The following is a 22,398-nucleotide window of genomic DNA, read 5'->3' on the forward strand; positions in this document are numbered from 1 at the left end:
TAATTAAGAGATTATACTATCATGCATTAACTAAAAGATTAAAAGTGAATTACTTATATGAGAATAAAACATGGGATTCTAACTTCATTAAATACTTCATTCAAAGTTTATGTCTTTATCAATAGTATGTGATGGTGATGATAACTAATTAGATAACACGAAATTAGTATACGCTAGCTTTCGATATACGTATACCCTACTACTAAGCATCCACAATCAAGATAGAAGCCGAATAGACACCAATTATGCTTAGACCCTATATGTCTATAGAATTTGAAAATATAATGGTTTAAGAACAATTTATCTATTGTGATTACATAGTGTGTGTAAGATGGTTAAAATTACACTATGAATCATGCATGTCAATTCATACATAAACCTATGCTAGCATGGCAAGTTCTAAACCTCTATATTCATTGTCGCTTCAATAGAGATTAACAAACAATCTTAGATGTTAGTTACGCATCAAAGACGAATAAGTACAACCAAACTAGGAAAGCATAAATCACCACACACTAAAGATTTAGAACAATCAACTATTGAAATCCATAAATAAATCCGCTAGAACCTCATGACAACGATTAGTTCATGATCGAACACATCGTCACCATGGGCTCCAATGAAAACATAATAATAAATAAGTTCAGAATACTACGAGATAATATATAGGTATTAGGGTTTAGAACAAATAAAAAACAAGCATCCAAAAGTATCGCCTAAATCGAAGAATACAAAAGTATGAAACTAAATCTTCTTCTCATTAGTTGTCTCGTGTGCTCTCTAGGTCTTCGTTATGTTCTCCCTTGCTTCCTTTTTATTAAAAACATCTTTTTTTTATTATATATAGGCCCCTGGATCACCTGGACTCTTTAAATCACCAAATCAGTGTAGAAACATGATTCTGCAGCAGAAGTATTTCTGCAGTTTCTTGCTTTGGCGCTCCAATCTTCATGCGATCTTCCTCAACTCCATTCCCGGCCTCTTATTAGCATAAAATCATTGTAAAGCTCAATTCCACCTATGACTAATGCCCTTCAACGACTCAACATAAAACACATCAAAAATACCAAATACTTGAATCCAAAACACCAACTTAAGCCGATATGAAGCGTTCCAAGTGGATATAAGTTCCACTTAACACATGGTTAATTTATCTAATACGATTTGCTAACCAATCCTTTTTTTGTGCATAATCGTCCATCATTTCTTGACTTGTAATTATCCCTATACTAAACAGGTAACTTCGCCTGTTATACGAGATTATTTCACTTCTTTTAAAATGTTAAAAGAGAGTAGACTTTACACAAGAAGAGAATTTATGTATATGATTTTAATTAGAAAACTGTGTATAGAAAAACAGTGCAACAAAACAAGTTAAAGAATTCATAAGTCGATAAATCATGATTGAAAAAGAAAAATAAATGATAACTATGAATGAGATAACCATATTTGTACTCCAGATGGCCAGTCTTTCATACTATATGGTATACAGCACGTGATTAGGTGGCGTCCCACCAGACTCTTCGTCATTTCGACAAAGCGTCACACTATATCACTATTTGTCTCAACAAGAAGGAAGTATTTTGGAAGAAGGAATGATTTAAAAAGGGATACCATAACCTCTTCTTCTCTATTTCTTCATTGAACGGAGTAATAAAAGAAATTTATACCTATTTAAGAATTAAAAAGAATATACGCTATCGTATTATAGAAAAGAATGATACCGTTGCTCTCCATCCACGTTTATCACTTTAATAGTTCGACCATAATCACGTTCTTACAAAATTTACAATCATAGCTTTTAATTTCATCCATGCCACGTAGAATAACCATCAATCTAGATCCCTTATTCTTCCAGGTAATTTACTGCTTACAACAACAAGAAACTCAAGTAGTAATTTTACAATGGAAAGATCATTAGAAATTTATTAGGGAAATCTTTTTCGAAAACTTGTTTTTAAAATTTTGAAAATCGTACACGTGGTCATCATTACTATATGAGTTGTTTGTTATTCTCATAATCCACTTAATGAGGTACCTAATTTAAGAAATGACCACATAAGGGTCCATTCACCTTGACGTATCTTCTATTCCTCCTTAGGTTTATTTCTCATTCATTAGTCAACGAAAACTTTATTTACCGTTGCATGCTATCTAATACATGATCCTAACTCCAATGCCGACATCTAATACTATCTTTGATATTCTCATGTCGTCCTTAATGTCATATTTACAACCAATTATCATAATTCAGCATTCTATCCGTAGATAAGGTCACAACTTATTTCTAGTCTTAAGTATACCTAATATGGTAAATGTCATTCCTTGCGCGGCGCCCGAAAAGTGGTAAGAAACTTCTCACAATGGTGATGCCTTTGAAACTTGAAATGTTGTTCTCCGTCAACTTCAATCAACTCGTTACCTCCAACCTGGAGATCATCCTACTACACAATTCTAAGTTGGATCATACTAAACCTCATCTATCTTTCCTTATACGAAGTCTCAAAAGAATCAATCTCATTTTTCTTTAAAACTACATGAAAAATATGGTAGTTTACCCAGTCTCTGCCGAGCTATCGACTCTTCATAATTATAGAAAGTGGGAACTCAATATATTTGTAGCGTCAATATATTCACCTTCCACGTATCTTAACAATATCCTATCTTACTAATCCATATCGGATCTACTAACCTTAATTCACACTCAACTCGAACTCAAAATGAGTATACTTAGGGTCTTTCCTATCTTATAAGGCCTATCACTCCTATCTTACTTCCACATATTCTTATTTCAGGGACCAATAACCTGTGCCTCTGATACCAACTGTAACATCCCCAAATTCGGGGTCAAGATTGGGTGTCACCAAATAACTTTAAACAATATAAATCTGTATATAAAAACAAATATATAGATAACCCCTCACTTCCGGATCGTTTACAGGTTATTGTATGAAACACGAATATAACCTTATAAAATTTATATCAACTAAATACAATTTTATTACCTCCTTACCAACTTCCTTGTCTTATTTACTCTGACATCTCCAACTTCTCGCAACTAGGATTTCTCCAACTTTGTTGTCTATTAAGAGCTATTCACTTTAATCCTCATTCGAAACAGAAAGAAATAAGAATTCACAAAGTAAGAGTGAGCCAAAATACCCAGCAAGTAACATAACTGATTTCCAGGTATCAATATCAAAAGAAATTTCCGGACACCATCTTTAAATAATTTATAAACATTTTTATTTATTTGAAGTAGTTGAGCGAATAAAACATTGGCCTTTATTATCCCTCAATCATAAATCAAAAGCAACGAGCAATTCACTGATTCATCTCTTGAATCAGGTCTTTGTCTAGTTTTATAATCATAGAACCTTTCAAGAAGGAATGTCGTTAATGGCGATCAACAATAAATTAGACTAGACACTAGAATCAATATTCGCATTTATACCCTGCTGATCAGTCAGGATATAGTGCAGATCTATACCTCTTTGTATAGATCCGTTCAGGTACCCAGGCACTATAGCCCAAGAAACAAAGGTCCAGCCATCACTGGCCCCGACCCATTCGGGCCTCGTAAACAAAGGGTCCGGTCGTCTTTGGCCTTTATCGTAACCATCCGGTCCATGGAGTATTTTGATGTCAAATCACTTTGATTTCAAAAAATCCCGATTCAGGGTTTTTAAATAACCCGGAATAATAGGTATTTGCTCAAGAGATCACAAATAATAATAATAATAAGGAACAAAAGCAAAAAGGTACTTGCATAATCAAGAGTAATTGCAGCAAAATATAAAAATATTTAATTATTTTGAATTTAGAATAGGAAAATAATACTCGCAATATATTAAAAGAAAGTTCAGGAATACTTGCCTCAATTGATTCACTTTCTAGCCTTCAATGACCATTTTATGTTCACGTCTACTTTGTATCTACTCGTTCCATTACCATACACACTCAGACTTTACTTTTACTATCACTTTCTGGCTTTGAATGCCTTAAACTAGGTGTATCTATCATAAAAGATACTATTTCAATTAATAAGACAAACTCAATAGACGTAACTATACGTCTCGACGTCTACCCGATCGAATATATTTAATCATGGTATTGGAAATTGTAAACAAATAGCATACGGGTCACATATCACATAATCATGTTATTCATATAATAGGTGAACGCATAATTCATGTAACACATAAGTCAAATCATTAAAAAGGTAGGACTCGGAACTTCTAGAACTGAAATCGGGACAAAAATAGTATTTATCAATCAATAACCGACTCAGAATGACTCATAAAATAAATGATCTTTTGATACAAAATAATTTAGGTCTTGAAAGTATTTTTATTGAAAGCGGAATATTTTTCTGAGTCTAGAGGCATTCGTTTGGTATTAAACGGACGAACGGTCTATTTATTATGAATTTTTGAACATTTTTCGGAATTAAAACAGGTCTCCGAATCATTTTATAATTAAATCATAAGGTTCAAACACCCGAATCTAACCTTAGAATCATTTAATAATAATTATCGAGTCTTAAAAATAATTTAAAATAATATTTTAAGGCTCGAAACTATTTTTCGGGATTTTTAAATAATCAATTAAAATTAATTAATAACTAATTAAATCAATTAATCAATTAATATTTAAATTAATTGACTACTTAAATAATTAATTTTTAACTAAAATTAAATAATTAAATAATTTAGATTTATTTTTGAGTTAAAAATAATTTTCAGAATAATAAATAATGAATTTTGGAATTTTAAATAATTAAAAACAATTTTATGAAAATAATATAAAAATAAAATACTATTTTTGAAAATAATTAAAACAAAAATCCTATTTTTATAAAATTTCAAAACATAAATCCTATTTTTGTAAACTTTTAAAACTACAGGGACTAGTTTGTACGTTTTGCAAACTTAAGGGGTAAAACTGTAATGTTGTCGTCTTCTCCGGCGACAGAAAGTGCCACCCAGAACTATGCCAGAAAGTGCAGATCAGTCATCCATGTCGCCAGGAACCACATCGTGGCTTTGAAATTTCCAAACAATGTTCCAGTCGACCGAAAAATCGACTGGAACTTTTCCGATTTCGGCGAGCTTCGCAACTCCGGCAAGCTCGATCCGGTTATCATCTGCCTTCCAAACTTACATCATTTAATTCGTTATTCAACTATCTACAATCTAGAGATGCACAAAAAGCTCATCGGATCGGACTTTATCCGGGCATTAAAAACCCATTTTTTTAAAACGAATTGGGCCGGGTTTTTTTAAAAATTGGGTCGGGCCGGGTGGGGATTCTTAAAAAATATATGGCTCGTTTAAGCCCGCGGTCCGGTCCAAATCGGACCGAACAGGGCTTTATCCGGGCTTTTTATTTATATATTAAAAAATATTTTAATATTTTATAACTCGAATTATGAGTAGTTTAAATACCGGAGAAAATAATATCGTGATATATCAGATAGAGTAGTTTAGACACAGAAATGAATAATTATTTTTTATATAATATATAAATAATCATATATACCTTAATTTCTTCTAATATTATAATATATTATTTTAAAAATTATAAAAATTATTGTATATATTCAAATTTTATATAAAAACAGTTTTTTAATCGGGTTTTTCAAAAAGCTCGGGCTTTTATCCGGCCGAACCGGACTTTTATTTGGCCTTTTTTCGATCCGGACTTTTTTAAATCTATGATTTTATCCGGGCTTTTCGGATTTCGGGTCGGGCCGGATTTTCGAGAGAAAAAGAGGCCTTTTTTTAAGGCCCGGGGGCCGGGCCGAACCGGATCGGGCTTTTTTCCAGATCGAGCTTTTTTCCGGATCGGATTTCGGGTTTCGGATTTTTTGAACATCTCTACTACTAGTTGTTATAATCAATTTAAGCTAATAACCCTTGAATCAAAAATGCCTAACAATCAATTAAGAACATTCAAACCTATAAACCCTAATTTCAGAAATTCGAAAATTAAACTCAATTTTTTATATGTTATTGAACTCCAAATTTAGCATATTATATACCAAAATGATCAGGACAAAATTATCAAGATACAATCATCAAATCATATAAACAACAACAAAATCAAAAATTTATATTTTAATCATAATTAAATTTGAATTAAAATAAATAAATAGGAAAATAACCTTGTTTTCTGCACTGAAATTGAGGATGGATTCTGAAAGTACTTTTCAAGGGCTTCGATTCGGCTATTCATACGCATGATTTCGATTTCGGTAACGACTTCGTTTTTAGGTTTGATTCTCAAGAACGCGATGAATATTCAAGTTTTTCTTTGTAAATTATATGTTTTAACTGTTTGTTTATGAATATATGTATAAAAATAAAATAATAAAAAGGCTATTTATATTTATGGAATATTAATACCCGTTGGATCGTATTGGATCCGAAAATAGGTTACTTAGCCTCTAAGTAACTACAAAAATGATATAATTTGATATCAGATTTGGATAATTATCAAAATCGGGCTTCTTATAAAACACCCTACGAGAAAATAATGTAAAAATATCCGGTCTCTAGAGAATACGGGTTTTATTGATCTACCAAAATGATTATCGTATTGAAAATTTTGCGTCGGGACTCATACGGGTCAAACCGTATTCCGGATTGAAAAAGTCATAACACGGAAAATGTTCAAAATATTCGGATTAGGTTAGGAAGGAGTTTTGCTAAGAGTTTCGAGTTGTAAAAACACAAAAACGGTTGAAGTTGGACGATTCCCGGTTTTATAAAATAATTTTATAATTACTCAGAAAATAATTATTAATCCATAAACCTTTATAAAATCATATAATAACCTAAAAATTGGGCTGAGTTCTATGGAGTCCACCTTTTTATCGGAGTCCTCAGAGTCCATCTACGTTCTACAAATAAAATATATTGTAAAACGTGTTATTTTGCAAAACATGTTACACAAATAGCATAACTTCAACAAAATCATGCAAATCTCATATATTTACGGTACAATATGTATGTTCTGCAATATGTTCTGCAACATGAACATTTATGTTCTGCAAACTAAACATGTTTTGTAGAATATATATTTTTACAATGTTCTGCTTGTAAAATGTATGCAATCTACAAGATTTTTGATAGAATAGTGATGTTTGTCGAAAAATAATATGTTTTGCAATATTTTAAGCTATATTTTACTTGCAGAACATATATGGACTCCGAGGACTCCAATTAAAGGTGGACTCCATAGAACTTTACTCCCTAAAAATTACCATAAAATACCAAAATTATATATTTTTTATTATGGACAATTAAAAATTAAAATACCCCAATTTTATCATATATAAACATCCAAACATCAATTCCAATTATCAAATAATTCTCCAAAAATTCACATAAAATCACATAACAATTATTTATTGATAAAAAATTAATTGCACGATATTTCTCGGATATTATATGACATATCGATATGTATCTATTCTCTCAATATGACTTCTCGATATGCAAATTCTAAACGTTTATTTTTGAGTTCTCGATAAGTCATTTTCCTTTTACCAAAAATACCCAGACATCTCGATATACACCTCTTTATGCCTTCGAGATCTCTACGTGACCTAATTTTTCCAAATCCAAACCATTTTTTCTCATTTCAAACTCTTTCTCTCTAATTTTTCTTACCCATTCAAATTTAAACACTTCAAATGGCGTCCAACACAGTTACACCTTTTATCCCAAAAGAGGGCACCAATTATCATGCATTTACAGATGCAAACCAAGCTCATGATAGCTTCAAGAGGTTTCTGAAGTTTCTTTCTGAAACATACTTTACAGGTGCTCTAACTGCAAATCAAGTACTGTACTTGGATGTTCTTAGGGAATTTTGGAATATAGCTGTGGTGAGGACAGTGGTGCATGAGAACCAAGCTATGTCCATGGTGGTTAATTGCTCCATTCAAGGCCAACAAGTGGAGTTTTCTTAAAATGATGTAAATGTGGCTTTGGGGATTCCTACTGACAACTTGGTAGAGGTGCCTACTCAAGAAGAATTGACTGAATTCATGGACTTCATCAATTACAGTGTAAGGATCAACCTAGCCAATCTGAACAAGAAGAATTTGAGGAAGGAATGGTCATTCCTGTTTGACTCCATTGTGAGAGATTTCACATGCAGGAAGATAGGATATGATAACATTTCAAGTATAGTCCATAAGCTGGTATTCTCCATGGCTTACAACAGACACATCAATATGGGGATGCTGATTCTGCAGGAACTTAGCACAAGGCTAACTATGCCTTTGTCATTAAGAGGTAAGGAAATCTTCTTTCCTAAGTTTATAATGTCTACTTTAAACCATAAAGTTCAAGACATTCATTTACTTAATGGTATAGATAGAACTAAAATAGGCAACTATAAACAAGTGTCCAAAATTCTATTTAGCTCACTCATTACAAAGAACAAGGTACCTATAAGTCTTAGAATCACTCCATTTATGTTGGAGAGATTCAGGACTTACCCTTACCTATTGCCTGACATGAGGTCTACAGTAACAATTAGTACAGTTATAGCTCCTGTACCTGTGGAAGAACAAACACATGAACTGTTAGGAATATGTTGTGTACTTGATGATAAGTCAAATAAAACATCTTAGTAGATTTAATTTAGTGTAATTTGTAGCTCTCAATGGATGATCACTTCAACATCCGTTGAGAGAGTAGCTTATGTATCAATAAGTCTTCTAACACATTTCTGCATTCTACAATTCCTTAAAGAGTCTAGAAGTTGTAGGATATTCAAAGTCATGTTGACTACTAGCTTGATGTGCAAAATATGTTGGCTAATTATACATATTAGATGTCTTGTAATTTTGCATAAGTGAAATAGAGTTAACTGTTATGGAAGACTTTCAACAGATGATTCTACAAGGCTTCGACGGATGACTCAAGTCACACTCAACGGATGATCTAGTGAAGTTTCGACGGATGATTCAACACAGTCTCAACGGATGATGCAATGAAGTTTCAACGAATGTTTAAATTTAAATAGCAGTTGATAATGACTTGACAGTCATATGGGTTGATTAGATGCAAATGGAATGTGGCAGCCTATTTACAGGTTTTAGAGAACAAAGAAGCATTTACATTTCCATGCAAACCTGAAGATATTCAAAGATGCTAGATAGAGAAATGAAGAAGCGTGTAATTAGACTAAAAAACATTTTGTCTTATTTGTTTGTCTTTTTATCGTGTAACTTGGTGATATTTAACCCAGGGATAGCAAGTAGAATAGAATCGAGTCAGTAAGCAATTTACCAGAGAAATAGATAAAGTTGTATCTGTAAAGAATTTCTCTGTTCTTTGTAAGTTCTACTTGTAAGCAGCTGTGTGCAAATCTTACATCATAGAGTTCTCGATTTTATATATATCTTTGGTGGAAAAGTTCAATCCACCAGAAAGTTTTTTAAATATTTGTGTTTAATTACTTTGTGTTTGATTTCTTCAATATTTTCATTCCGCACCTTAGCAAAATTAAACACAATTATATATTTAAGATAGAACAGTTCTTGAAATCAAAAAGAAACCAGAATTACATCCAACCCCCCCCCCCCTTCTGTAATTCTTTGTTAGATTGTTTGGGAATAACAATTGGTATCAGAGCAAGTTCTTGAAGAACAAAGAGTTTAAAGATCACAACAACTAACAAGATGAGCAGAATAGATGTTGGAGTAAAAATTCCATTTCTAGACAAAGACAACTATCACCACTGGAAGGTGAAAATGCACCTGCATCTCCTCTCTTAAGATGAAGAATATGTGGACTGTATTGAGAAAGGTCCTCATGTCCATATGAGAGTTGCTACAAGAAATGAGGTATCTATCCCAAAACCTAGAGCAGAATGGTCTGATCCAGATATTGAGCAAGTTCATAAGGATAAGAAGGCCATGAACATTTTGTTTAATGGTGTTGATGGTGACATGTTTGACAACATCATCAATTGCAAAACTGCTAAGGATGTCTGGGATACAATTCAAGTTATATGTGATGGAACTGAGCAAGGGAAAATAAAATGCAATCAATATGAGCACTTTCATAGTGAAGAAAGTGAGTCACTCACTAACATTTTCAGTAGATTTCAAAAGCTGTTGAATGCTCTAAAGATGCATGGAAGAGTCTATCGGAAAAAGGACTCAAAGCTCAAGTTCCTTAGATCTCTACCAAAGGAATGGAATCCTATGACAGTCTCACTAAGAAACTCTCAAGATTATAAGGAATTTACCTTGAACAGACTGTATGGGATTCTAAAGACCTTTGAGCTTGATTAGAGCAAGATGAGAAGCTAGAGAAAGGAAGGAAGAAGGGAGGATCCATTGCATTGGTTGCTGAGCAAGAGAGAGAGAAAGAGATAAATGTTGAAGCTGTGGAATCTGCACCAAACCCTAGAGTTTGTGAAGGAAAAGGGCTAGTAGCTGAAAATGAAGATCATCTTAGTTAAGATGATATGGATGACATATATGAGCATCTGGCTTTTCTATCCAGAAGGTTTGCCAAGCTCAAATTCAAGAAGAATTTTGGAGCATCCAAGCCAAATAGAAACATGGTTGACAAGTCAAAATCTAAATGTTTCAAGTGTGGCTTGAGTGGTCATTTTGCAAATGAGTGCAAATTCTAAACGTTTATTTTTGAGTTCTCGATAAGTCATTTTCCTTTTACCAAAAATACCCAGACATCTCGATATACACCTCTTTATGCCTTCGAGATCTCTACGTGACCTAATTTTTCCAAATCCAAACCGTTTTTTCTCATTTCAAACTCTTTCTCTCTAATTTTTCTTACCCATTCAAATTTAAACACTTCAAATGGCGTCCAACACAGTTACACCTTTTATCCCAAAAGAGGGCACCAATTATCATGCATTTACAGATGCAAACCAAGCTCATGATAGCTTCAAGAGGTTTCTGAAGTTTCTTTCTGAAACATACTTTACAGGTGCTCTAACTGCAAATCAAGTACTGTACTTGGATGTTCTTAGGGAATTTTGGAATATAGCTGTGGTGAGGACAGTGGTGCATGAGAACCAAGCTATGTCCATGGTGGTTAATTGCTCCATTCAAGGCCAACAAGTGGAGTTTTCTTAAAATGATGTAAATGTGGCTTTGGGGATTCCTACTGACAACTTGGTAGAGGTGCCTACTCAAGAAGAATTGACTGAATTCATGGACTTCATCAATTACAGTGTAAGGATCAACCTAGCCAATCTGAACAAGAAGAATTTGAGGAAGGAATGGTCATTCCTGTTTGACTCCATTGTGAGAGATTTCACATGCAGGAAGATAGGATATGATAACATTTCAAGTATAGTCCATAAGCTGGTATTCTCCATGGCTTACAACAGACACATCAATATGGGGATGCTGATTCTGCAGGAACTTAGCACAAGGCTAACTATGCCTTTGTCATCAAGAGGTAAGGAAATCTTCTTTCCTAAGTTTATAATGTCTACTTTAAACCATAAAGTTCAAGACATTCATTTACTTAATGGTATAGATAGAACTAAAATAGGCAACTATAAACAAGTGTCCAAAATTCTATTTGGCTCACTCATTACAAAGAACAAGGTACCTATAAGTCTTAGAATCACTCCATTTATGTTGGAGAGATTCAGGACTTACCCTTACCTATTGCCTGACATGAGGTCTACAGTAACAATTAGTACAGTTATAGCTCTTGTACCTGTGGAAGAACAAACACATGAACTGTTAGGAATATGTTGTGTACTTGATGATAAGTCAAATAAAACATCTTAGTAGATTTAATTTAGTGTAATTTGTAGCTCTCAATGGATGATCACTTCAACATCCGTTGAGAGAGTAGCTTATGTATCAATAAGTCTTCTAACACATTTTTGCATTCTATAATTCCTTAAAGAGTCTAGAAGTTGTAGGATATTCAAAGTCATGTTGACTACTAGCTTGATGTGCAAAATATGTTGGCTAATTATACATATTAAATGTCTTGTAATTTTGCATAAGTGAAATAGAGTTAACTGTTATGGAAGACTTTCAACAGATGATTCTACAAGGCTTCGACGGATGACTCAAGTCACACTCAACGGATGATCTAGTGAAGTTTCGACGGATGATTCAACACAGTCTCAACGGATGATGCAATGAAGTTTCAACGAATGTTTAAATTTAAATAGCAGTTGATAATGACTTGATAGTCATATGGGTTGATTAGATGCAAATGGAATGTGGCAGCCTATTTACAGGTTTTAGAGAACAAAGAAGCATTTACATTTCCATGCAAACCTGAAGATATTCAAAGATGCTAGATAGAGAAATGAAGAAGCGTGTAATTAGACTAAAAAACATTTTGTCTTATTTGTTTGTCTTTTTATCATGTAACTTGGTGATATTTAACCCAGGGATAGCAAGTAGAATAGAACCGAGTCAGTAAGCAATTTACCAGAGAAATAGATAAAGCTGTATCTGTAAAGAATTTCTCTGTTCTTTGTAAGTTCTACTTGTAAGCAGCTGTGTGCAAATCTTACATCATAGAGTTCTCGATTTTATATATATCTTTGGTGGAAAAGTTCAATCCACCAGAAAGTTTTTTAAATATTTGTGTTTAATTACTTTGTGTTTGATTTCTTCAATATTTTCATTCCGCACCTTAGCAAAATTAAACACAATTATATATTTAAGATAGAACAGTTCTTGAAATCAAAAAGAAACCAGAATTACATCCAACCCCCCCTTCTGTAATTCTTTGTTAGATTGTTTGGGAATAACAATTGGTATCAGAGCAAGTTCTTGAAGAACAAAGAGTTTAAAGATCACAACAACTAACAAGATGAGCAGAAAAGATGTTGGAGTAAAAATTCCATTTCTAGACAAAGACAACTATCACCACTGGAAGGTGAAAATGCACCTGCATCTCCTCTCTTAAGATGAAGAATATGTGGACTGTATTGAGAAAGGTCCTCATGTCCATATGAGAGTTGCTACAAGAAATGAGGTATCTATCCCAAAACCTAGAGCAGAATGGTCTGATCCAGATATTGAGCAAGTTCATAAGGATAAGAAGGCCATGAACATTTTGTTTAATGGTGTTGATGGTGACATGTTTGACAACATCATCAATTGCAAAACTGCTAAGGATGTCTGGGATACAATTCAAGTTATATGTGATGGAACTGAGCAAGGGAAAATAAAATGCAATCAATATGAGCACTTTCATAGTGAAGAAAGTGAGTCACTCACTAACATTTTCAGTAGATTTCAAAAGCTGTTAAATGCTCTAAAGATGCATGGAAGAGTCTATCGGAAAAAGGACTCAAAGCTCAAGTTCCTTAGATCTCTACCAAAGGAATGGAATCCTATGACAGTCTCACTAAGAAACTCTCAAGATTATAAGGAATTTACCTTGAACAGACTGTATGGGATTCTAAAGACCTTTGAGCTTGATTAGAGCAAGATGAGAAGCTAGAGAAAGGAAGGAAGAAGGGAGGATCCATTGCATTGGTTGCTGAGCAAGAGAGAGAGAAAGAGATAAATGTTGAAGCTGTGGAATCTGCACCAAACCCTAGAGTTTGTGAAGGAAAAGGGCTAGTAGCTGAAAATGAAGATCATCTTAGTCAAGATGATATGGATGACATATATGAGCATCTGGCTTTTCTATCCAGAAGGTTTGCCAAGCTCAAATTCAAGAAGAATTTTGGAGCATCCAAGCCAAATAGAAACATGGTTGACAAGTCAAAATCTAAATGTTTCAAGTGTGGCTTGAGTGGTCATTTTGCAAATGAGTGCAAAAAGCCTGATTCTGATAGAAAGAAGTCTGAGCCTATGGATTATAAGAAGAAATATTTTGAGTTGCTCAAACAGAAGGAAAGGGCTTTTCTAACTCAGGAAAATGACTGGGTTGCTGATGGATTAGAGGAGGATGAGGAAACAAGCTATGTCAATCTAGCACTTATGGCCAAATTAGATGAAACAGAGGTCAGTTCATCCAGTAATCAGGTAATCACTACTAATCTAGCACACTTATCTAAAACTGAGTGTAATGATGATATAAATGACATGTCTACTGAATTATATCATTTGCGTGTTACTCTCAGATCACTCACCAAAGAAAACACTAAAATAAAATAGAACAATTTATTTTTGAGTGAAAGAAACAATGTGTTAGAAACTCAATTTGTTGAGTTTGAGAAACTGAAGATGGAGTGCAAGATTGCAAAAGATGAACTGACTGAATCTTTAAATAAAGAGGAGATTTTGAGAAAGCAACTTGAACGACAACAGGAAGTAATTAAGGCATGGAAATCATCTAGAGATTTTCATGCTCAAATTACTAAAGTTCAAGGTAAAGAATCCTTTTGTGTTAAAGCCTGGAAAAAGAGTAAGGAGAAACTGAATTCTAACTTGGAAGAAGGACTTTTGACGGATATGAATTTGATGGATAATGAAGGTTATCCGTCGAATGATCAAAAGAATTATTCGTCGAAAGACAAGGAACCACATCCTTCGAGTGAAAGAATTCCAGTTAGCAAATCCTAGCTAGCTAAGTTAAATAAGAAATATGGATCAGTTTCCAAGAACTTTGTTCCAGGAGAAACAAGTCAAGTGAAAAAAAAACAAGAGAGTCAATGTAGGGCATCTGTCAATCAAGTAATTGAATGACGGTTTGGAGAAAATTGAAGTTAAAGCAGAGTCTAAAAGAAAAAACAATAGAAATGAGAAAGTAGGGATTAACAAATATAACAACTACACACCTGATAAATATGCACCCACAAAAATATGTGTGAAGTGTGGTAGTGTCAATCATTTGTCTGTTAATTGCAAACTTGCTATGCCTGCACCCATGTCTGCACCTTCTTCATTTCCTAAAATATGACGCCCTCCAAACTCGGGGTCTAGATTTGGGGGTCACTAGCCAATAAACCATAATAAAATAATCACAGCGGAATAATATAAATAATATGACCCCTTACATGCAACTGGATCGATCATATCTTATAGTATGAAACAGGCACTAATACAAACCAACTGTTATTACAAACCATAAGTCTAATTAGTTTTACAATTTATTCAAACTTTATTACAAACCTCTAGACTAGTTAAGCGTTCCAAACTGTCTACCTGGAAACCACACCAAACTATTTACAAGCACACAACCTTTGGTCAGACCTGGAACTCAAGCTTGTCCAGGTCTAGCTGAAAGAATTAGGATATGAAACAAGTATGAGCGAAAGAAATGCTCAGCAAGCAGTATATAGCTTATGATTTAGAACAAAACAACAATATATCTGAGGAGCAAAACCAAATAACAAAATATGAACAGTATCCAAAAACTGATATAAGTTTTGATAATAAATAATATTTTTGGTAAATTCTTTTGTTTTCGATCAGAATCCTCGGACGACAGTATGTTGCCGCCGGTGATCAGCCGCGGAGCAAAACCGGTATGCCGAAGAATATCCAACTAAACAAATGGGGCACCCAAGGCAAATATTGGCCTAGCGAGGTATTATAATCAGGTATAATACCTGGCTCACACTGGACCGCCGCCGCGGCCTCTTACGCTACCATCCAATCCATAAAAACAATTTTCAATCAAAGGAGTCGAATCAAATAACATCCTTAACCATATAACTCCCCACTTCTCATGGTCCCGAGTTATCTTAACAACTGATGGCGAAATAACTAGAACAATTAGTTATTCGCTAATCTCAAATCAAAGTTTTACTGTATAGAGTAATTTGTAGCGAAATGTCAAAACGTTTAACTATTCTGAACTTAGAATAGTATAGAAATTGAATAATAAAGTCAGAATAATCATCACTTGAACAATAAGTGAAGACATAAATATTTGCCGAATAAGATTCATAGTAGTATCACTTGAATAATAAGTGAAGATAGGTATATTTGCATTATATAATTTGAAATAAACACCACTTGAATGATAAGTGAAGTTAGGGGTACTTGCCCGGTATGCTCAACAACTTCTTACTAGTACTTTGCTTATAGCTGCTGGCTACTATCTCCGTCTAACACTTGACCACACTCCGTGCTACTTGATACTATAAACAAAAGAACTAACTGAAATGGACCGAACCCAACTCAATCGACGTAACTATACATCTTGACATCTACCCGATTGTTTATAACTAAGCATGGCATTTTAAACTGTAAACAGATAGCATGCATATCACATAGCACGTAATCATGGTATTCGTATAACATATAATCAAATATTTCATGTAACACATAAGTTAGATCATTAAAAGATATGCTTCAGTGTGTTCAGAATGAGAATCAGGTCAATAATAATATTTACCGATTAGATACCGACTCAAACTGATACACAAATCAAACACCATTGCAATACAAAAGAAATTAGGACTCAAAAGTATTTTTATTGGAAGCGCAATATTTTTCTGAGTCTATACGTGTTCGTTTCGTATTAAACGGACGAACGATTTAAATATTATGAATAAAATAAGAACTAAATGGGAATAAATCAATTAATAATAACATTAATTGATTTTTAAATACCAAAATATAATTTTTAAAAACCTAAAAATAATTTTTAGAAATTATTTGAATTAATTATAAATAATTTACATTTATTTAACTATTTATAAATAAAATTAATTAATTAATTGATTTTTAATCAATTAATTAAATTCATAAATAATTAACTAACATGAATTATAAATAATTAAATCAAATTGTATTTTTGAAAATAATTAAATAAAATAATTTTAGGAATTTAAAATAATAAAGAAAATAACTTTTAGAATTATAAATATTAAGTAATTGATTTTTGAAATTAAAATAAATGATTTTTAAAACAGAAAAATGAATTTTTGATTTAAATTTAAAATAGAAAACCAGAAACATAAATCAGAAAAGGGACTAGCCGGAAAACGGATCAAAGGCGGCAGGGGAAGGGGCCGGTGACCGGTGGACCAAGAACACGGCCACCGGATTCTGGAAAACCCAGAACACGGTGCCGGTTCCGGTCGCCGGAAACCGATTCCGGCTGCCCTCAAAACCACTCCAAACGCTGCTATTTTTGCCTCTAATCGACTCCAAATCCTTCTAGTAACTCGGTTCTAACAACAGCGATCTTCAACATCAACCCAAACCTTATTTCCGATCAAAATCGACCCCCCCTCCGGCGAAGCAATTCGGAAAATCCGAATTCGATCAAATCACCACCAAAAACAACGTTACAAGCATCAAAATAAAGCTGGGATCATTTGTAAACTAACTACATCATCAAATACTAACCCAGATTCAAGAACAATCGGAAAAATCGAATCAAAAAAACCCAAAACTCAAGAACACGGTTTCAATAATCCGGAACTAAAATGATGCAATTAAATATATAAATCGATCTTAAACATCATTCTAAAGCTATTGGTAACATTAAACTCAACCCAGAATCATCCAAAAACAGAAACGATTTTTAAGAAGAAAAATATAAAAATCGACTTTTCGATTTACTGTACCTTAGATCAAGATGTTGATACCAATAGAAAGCTCTCGTCGAGAGAAAGATTTTGATTACTAGAACGTCTAATTTGGTTTCCAGAATCGATCAAAAATCACGATTAAAGTTGCTGCCCAGAATTTTACCCCAACTAACTATTCTTGGTTTTTCTGAATTTTCTGATTTTTAATAGAATAAAAATAAATAAATAAAACCAGTTCAGCTATTTATATTTTCACAAAAATTATACCCCAAAATAAATTAAGGGTGTTTTTATCCCCTAATTATAATAATTAGGGCCCCAAAATAATAATTACTTGAAAAAATTTTAAAAACGATAAAATACAAAATTAATGTCAAAATTCCCCAAAAATTACAAAAAATTCGAAAATACAAAAATAAAGGGTATTTGAAATACGAATAATTGTATAAAAATAAAAATACGGATTTTGTGGGGTTTGACGTCCCGGTGGGGTCCCGGTCCGTTGATTTTTGAAAAACAGAAACGATCCCTAAATTATCAGAAACACCCGAATACACCTAAAATATATTCAAACGCGCATAAATTGAAATAAAACAAGTATCTTAATAAAGATGCTAATAAATACGCGTCCCGATTACAGATAAAGTCATATAATTGCAGTTTAAACGTATATTAATCAATCGAAAAAAATTTATGGCCCGACGAAAACACACATAACAGCTACAACATCTAATATCATGGCAATAATCACTTTAAATTTATAAAATACATAATATTTATTTATGTAACACATAATATTCACATAATTTTCCCAGATATTACATCCTTCGCCCCTTAACAGGATTCTGTCCTCAGAATCAGCCTAAGAAAACAAATGAGGATACTTGGATCGCATTTCGCTTTCCAATTCCCAAGTCGACTCTTCAACCTTGGGATTCCTCCACAAGACTCACACTAAAGACACAGACTTATTCCTAAGCACTCTTTCCTTCCTATCTAATATCTGCACTGGTTGCTCTACAAAAGATAAATCTGGTTGAATTTCAATTGGCTCCTATTCTATCATATGATTGGAATCAGGAAAATAACGCTTCAAAATTGACACGTGGAACACGTTGTGAATATGCTGCATGTGAGGTGGTAATGCCAACTCGTAAGCAACTTTTCCCACACGCCTCAAAATCTCAAAAGGGCCAACATAACGCGGACTCAACTTTCCTTTCTTCCTGAATATTGATAAACCCTTCCAAGGGGAAACCTTCCATAACACTGCTTTACCAATTTCAAATTCCATATCCTTTCTGGCAGGATCAGCATATTTGCGTTGACGATCTTGAGCTGTTATTAATCTTTTTCGAATGAGCTCTATCTTCTCTTTTGTCTGCTGGATCAATTCGGGACCCAAAATCTTCCTCTCACCGACTTCTTCCCAACATATCGGAGAACTGCATCATCTCCCGTACAAAGCTTCATAAGGCGGCATCCCAATACTGGCATGATAACTGTTGTTGTATGAGAATTCAACCAATGGAAAATGTTCGTCCCAACTCCCTGCAAAATCTAGTGCACATACCCTTAGCATATCTTCAATATTCTGAATCATCCTTTCACTTTGACCGTCTGTCTGCGGAGGATACGCGGTACTCATGTTCAGTTTCGTTCTGAGACAATCTTGAAAACTTCTCCAAAATCTTGAATCAAATCGAGGATCTCTGTCTGAAACTATGGATACTGGAACTCCATGTCGTGTCACAATTTCCTTAAGATATAACCGAACCAATTTATCCAGTGAGAATCTCTCATTGATAGGAAGAAAATGCGTTGAATTCGTCAATCTGTCGATAATAACCCAAATAGCATCATTATTCGCCCTGGTCCTCGGTAATCCAACTATAAAATCCATTGTGATATGTTCCCACTTCCATTCTGGAATGTCCAATGGTTGTATTAGTCCACTGGGCCTTTGATGCTCCACTTTGACTCGCTACCAACTATAACACTTACTTACCCATTCTGTAATTTCTTTCTTCATACTTGGACAGCAAAAGTTTTCTCTTAAGTCTCTGTACATCTTCGTACTTCCGGGATGAATTGAATATCTGGAGTTGTGAGCGTCTCGAAGAATTTCATCTTTCAGTTCGGCGACGTTGGGTATCCATATTCTGGAAGAAAATCTTAATATTCCTTTATCATCCTTTTGAGTCTATATTTCTTCTCCTATCAAATTGTCCCATTCATGGCCCATGACTTCTTCCTGACATCTACTTATCTTCTCTAATAGTGATGGTTGAAAAGACATTGCACACAACACATCTGCAGACATACTTGGGGTACTGATGTCTATTTCAAGCTTCTCAAATTCCTTGATCAATTCCTCGGATGAAATTATCATGTTTAACCTTTCTTTTCTGCTGAGAGCGTCAGCCACCACATTGGCTTTACCTGGATGATAGTTGATGGTACAGTCGTAGTCCTTGATTAGTTCTAGCCATCTTCGTTGTCTCATGTTTAATTCCTTCTGGGTGAAAATATACTTCAAACTCTTGTGGTCCGTGTAGATCTCGCACTTTTCCCCATAAAGATAATGCCTCCAAATCTTCAATGCAAACACTATAGCTGCTAATTCAAGATCATGAGTTGGATACTTCTCTTCATGTGGTTTCAACTGTCTTGAAGCGTAGGCTATCACCTTGTCATGCTGCATCAAAACACATCCCAATCCTTTGTACGACGCGTCACTGTAGATCATAAAATTTCCTTGATCATCCAGCAAGACTAGTACTGGTGAAGATACTAATCTATTCTTTAATTCTTGGAAACTTTCCTCGCACTTCTCATCCCATTCAAATTTCTGATTCTTCCTGGTGAGCTTTGTCAACGGCGTAGCTATCTTTGCAAAATCTTGCACGAATCTTCTGTAGTAACCTGTCAATCCCATGAAACTTCGTACTTCTGTTGGTGTCTTTGGTCTCTCTCAGTTGATTATGGCTTCAATCTTTGCTGGATCCACTTCCACTCCTTTATTGCTAATCACGTGCCCAAGAAATCATACTTCTTTTAACCAAAATTCACACTTCGAAAACTTTGCGTACAATTTCTCATGTCGCAGTATCTCCAGAACTATCCTCAAGTGCTCTACGTGCTCCTCTTTTATTTTGGAATAGATCAAGATGTCGTCTATGAACACGATCACGAATTTATCCAAATACTTCTTGAATACTCGATTCATCAGATCCATGAAAGCTGCTGGTACGTTGGTTAATCCAAATTCCATTACTAGAAACTCATAATGCCCATATCTGGTTCTAAATGCGGTCTTCGGAATGTCTTCTGGTTTGATCTTCAGTTGATGATATCCAGACCTTAAATCTGTCTTAGAAAACCATACAGCGCCTCTCAATTGGTCAAACAAATTATCGATCCTCAGCAACAGGTACTTGTTTTTAATAGTCAGCTTATTCAGTTCTCGATAGTCAATACACAGTCGCATACTCCCATCCTTCTTCTTAACAAATAGTACCGGTGCGCCCCTCGGGGATACACTGGGTCTTATAACTCTTTTTTTCCAAAAGATCTTGCAGGTAAGTTGCTAACTCTTTCATTTCCACTGGTGTCATCCGGTACGGAGCTTTAGAAACGGGTTCTATTCCGGGTGCTGGATCAATCGTAAATTCAATTTCTCTGTCGGGAGGTAATCCTGGAAGATCGTCTGGAAAGACATCTGAAAATTCGTTGACAACTGGAATCGCTTCTAGTGCTGGAACTTCCTTGCTGGTGTCTATATCATAGGCCAAATATGCCTCGCAATTCTGACGCAATAACTTATTCACTTGAGCTATCGTTAAGAACTTCTTTTCTTGCTTATTTCCTCGAAATACCACCTTCTTCTTACTACCCAATGTCTGAAGTCTTACTTTCCTATTCGTACAATCAATCTGAGAGTTATTTTCTGACAACCAATACATTCTTAAGATAACATCAAATTCTCCCAACTTAAAAGGTATTAAGTTGGCATAAAATGATGTCTTCCTATCTCAATATCACACTTTGGGCACACTCGGTTGACGGAAACTTGGTTCTTATTAGCTATTCCTATCATTAACGGTTGTTCTAACAATTCAACTTCGTAATGCGATTTATCGACAAAATTTTGAGGAATAAATGACCTTGTAGCTCTAGACTCAATTAAAACATTAGCACCTACAGAGTTGACTAGAAGCGTACCTGCAACCATGTCGGAACTTTGAATAGCATCAGGCATGGTAATATTGGATGTCCCGGTTTTGGGTGGAGCTGATGGTTCTTCACTCCTTAGCATCATCTGAGATGATGGCCCTGCAGTTGTTGGCACATCTGTTCCTGGAGCTTGCTTCTTACAGTTTTTAACATAATGCCCTATCTTCCTACATCGGAAACATATAACGTCTGGCATCTGATTACGGCACTCATAAGCATGATGTCCTTTCATGTTACACTGGCAACATATAGCGTTTTCCTTACAAGGTCCATAATGCTTCTTACCGCACACTCTATAATCTGGAACTGATAGACAATTAGTCTTTGGTTGATTCGGGTTCTGAGACTGATTACCTTGACCTTTCTTTCCAGCTGCTAGTCATTTAATTTATGGTGATACATGGCAGTTCCTGTAAAGATGTCCAACCTTCCCACACTTGTAACATGTAATTCTTGACTTTTCGACAGACATTCGATTTTTACATTTATTCGCATAGTGTCCTTTCTGATTGCACTTAAAACATGATATATTAGCCTTACAAATCCCAAAGTGCCTTCTTCTGCAAGTTCTGCAATATGGCTGCGGTGGATAGTTGGAATTCTGCTGATTGGGATTCTGAAATTGACCTTCTGCTAGCTTACTCTTCCTTTTTGAACCCATTATTCTGGTAAGAAAACAAGCAA

The 22,398-nt window shown here is 34.4% G+C and overlaps 1 protein-coding gene across 1 annotated transcript; it reads right to left on the minus strand.

Moving 5' to 3' along the window:
- Positions 1–21,481: 21,481 nt before the first annotated feature.
- Positions 21,482–21,946, minus strand: LOC141695502 (uncharacterized). Its single transcript, XM_074499742.1, has one exon. It carries the CDS (start codon positions 21,944–21,946, stop codon positions 21,482–21,484), a length of 465 nt encoding a protein of 154 aa, XP_074355843.1.
- Between the last annotated feature and the right edge of the window lie 452 nt (positions 21,947–22,398).

The sequence above is a fragment of the Apium graveolens genome, chromosome 11 (genome assembly GCF_009905375.1).
Source record: "Apium graveolens cultivar Ventura chromosome 11, ASM990537v1, whole genome shotgun sequence".
Lineage (NCBI taxonomy): Eukaryota > Viridiplantae > Streptophyta > Magnoliopsida > Apiales > Apiaceae > Apium > Apium graveolens.

What these genes read in the sequence shown, in the direction of transcription:
- LOC141695502 (XM_074499742.1), bottom strand. Translation starts at nt 21,946, where the DNA reads ATGAAAGGACATCATGCTTATGAGTGCCGTAATCAGATGCCAGACGTT.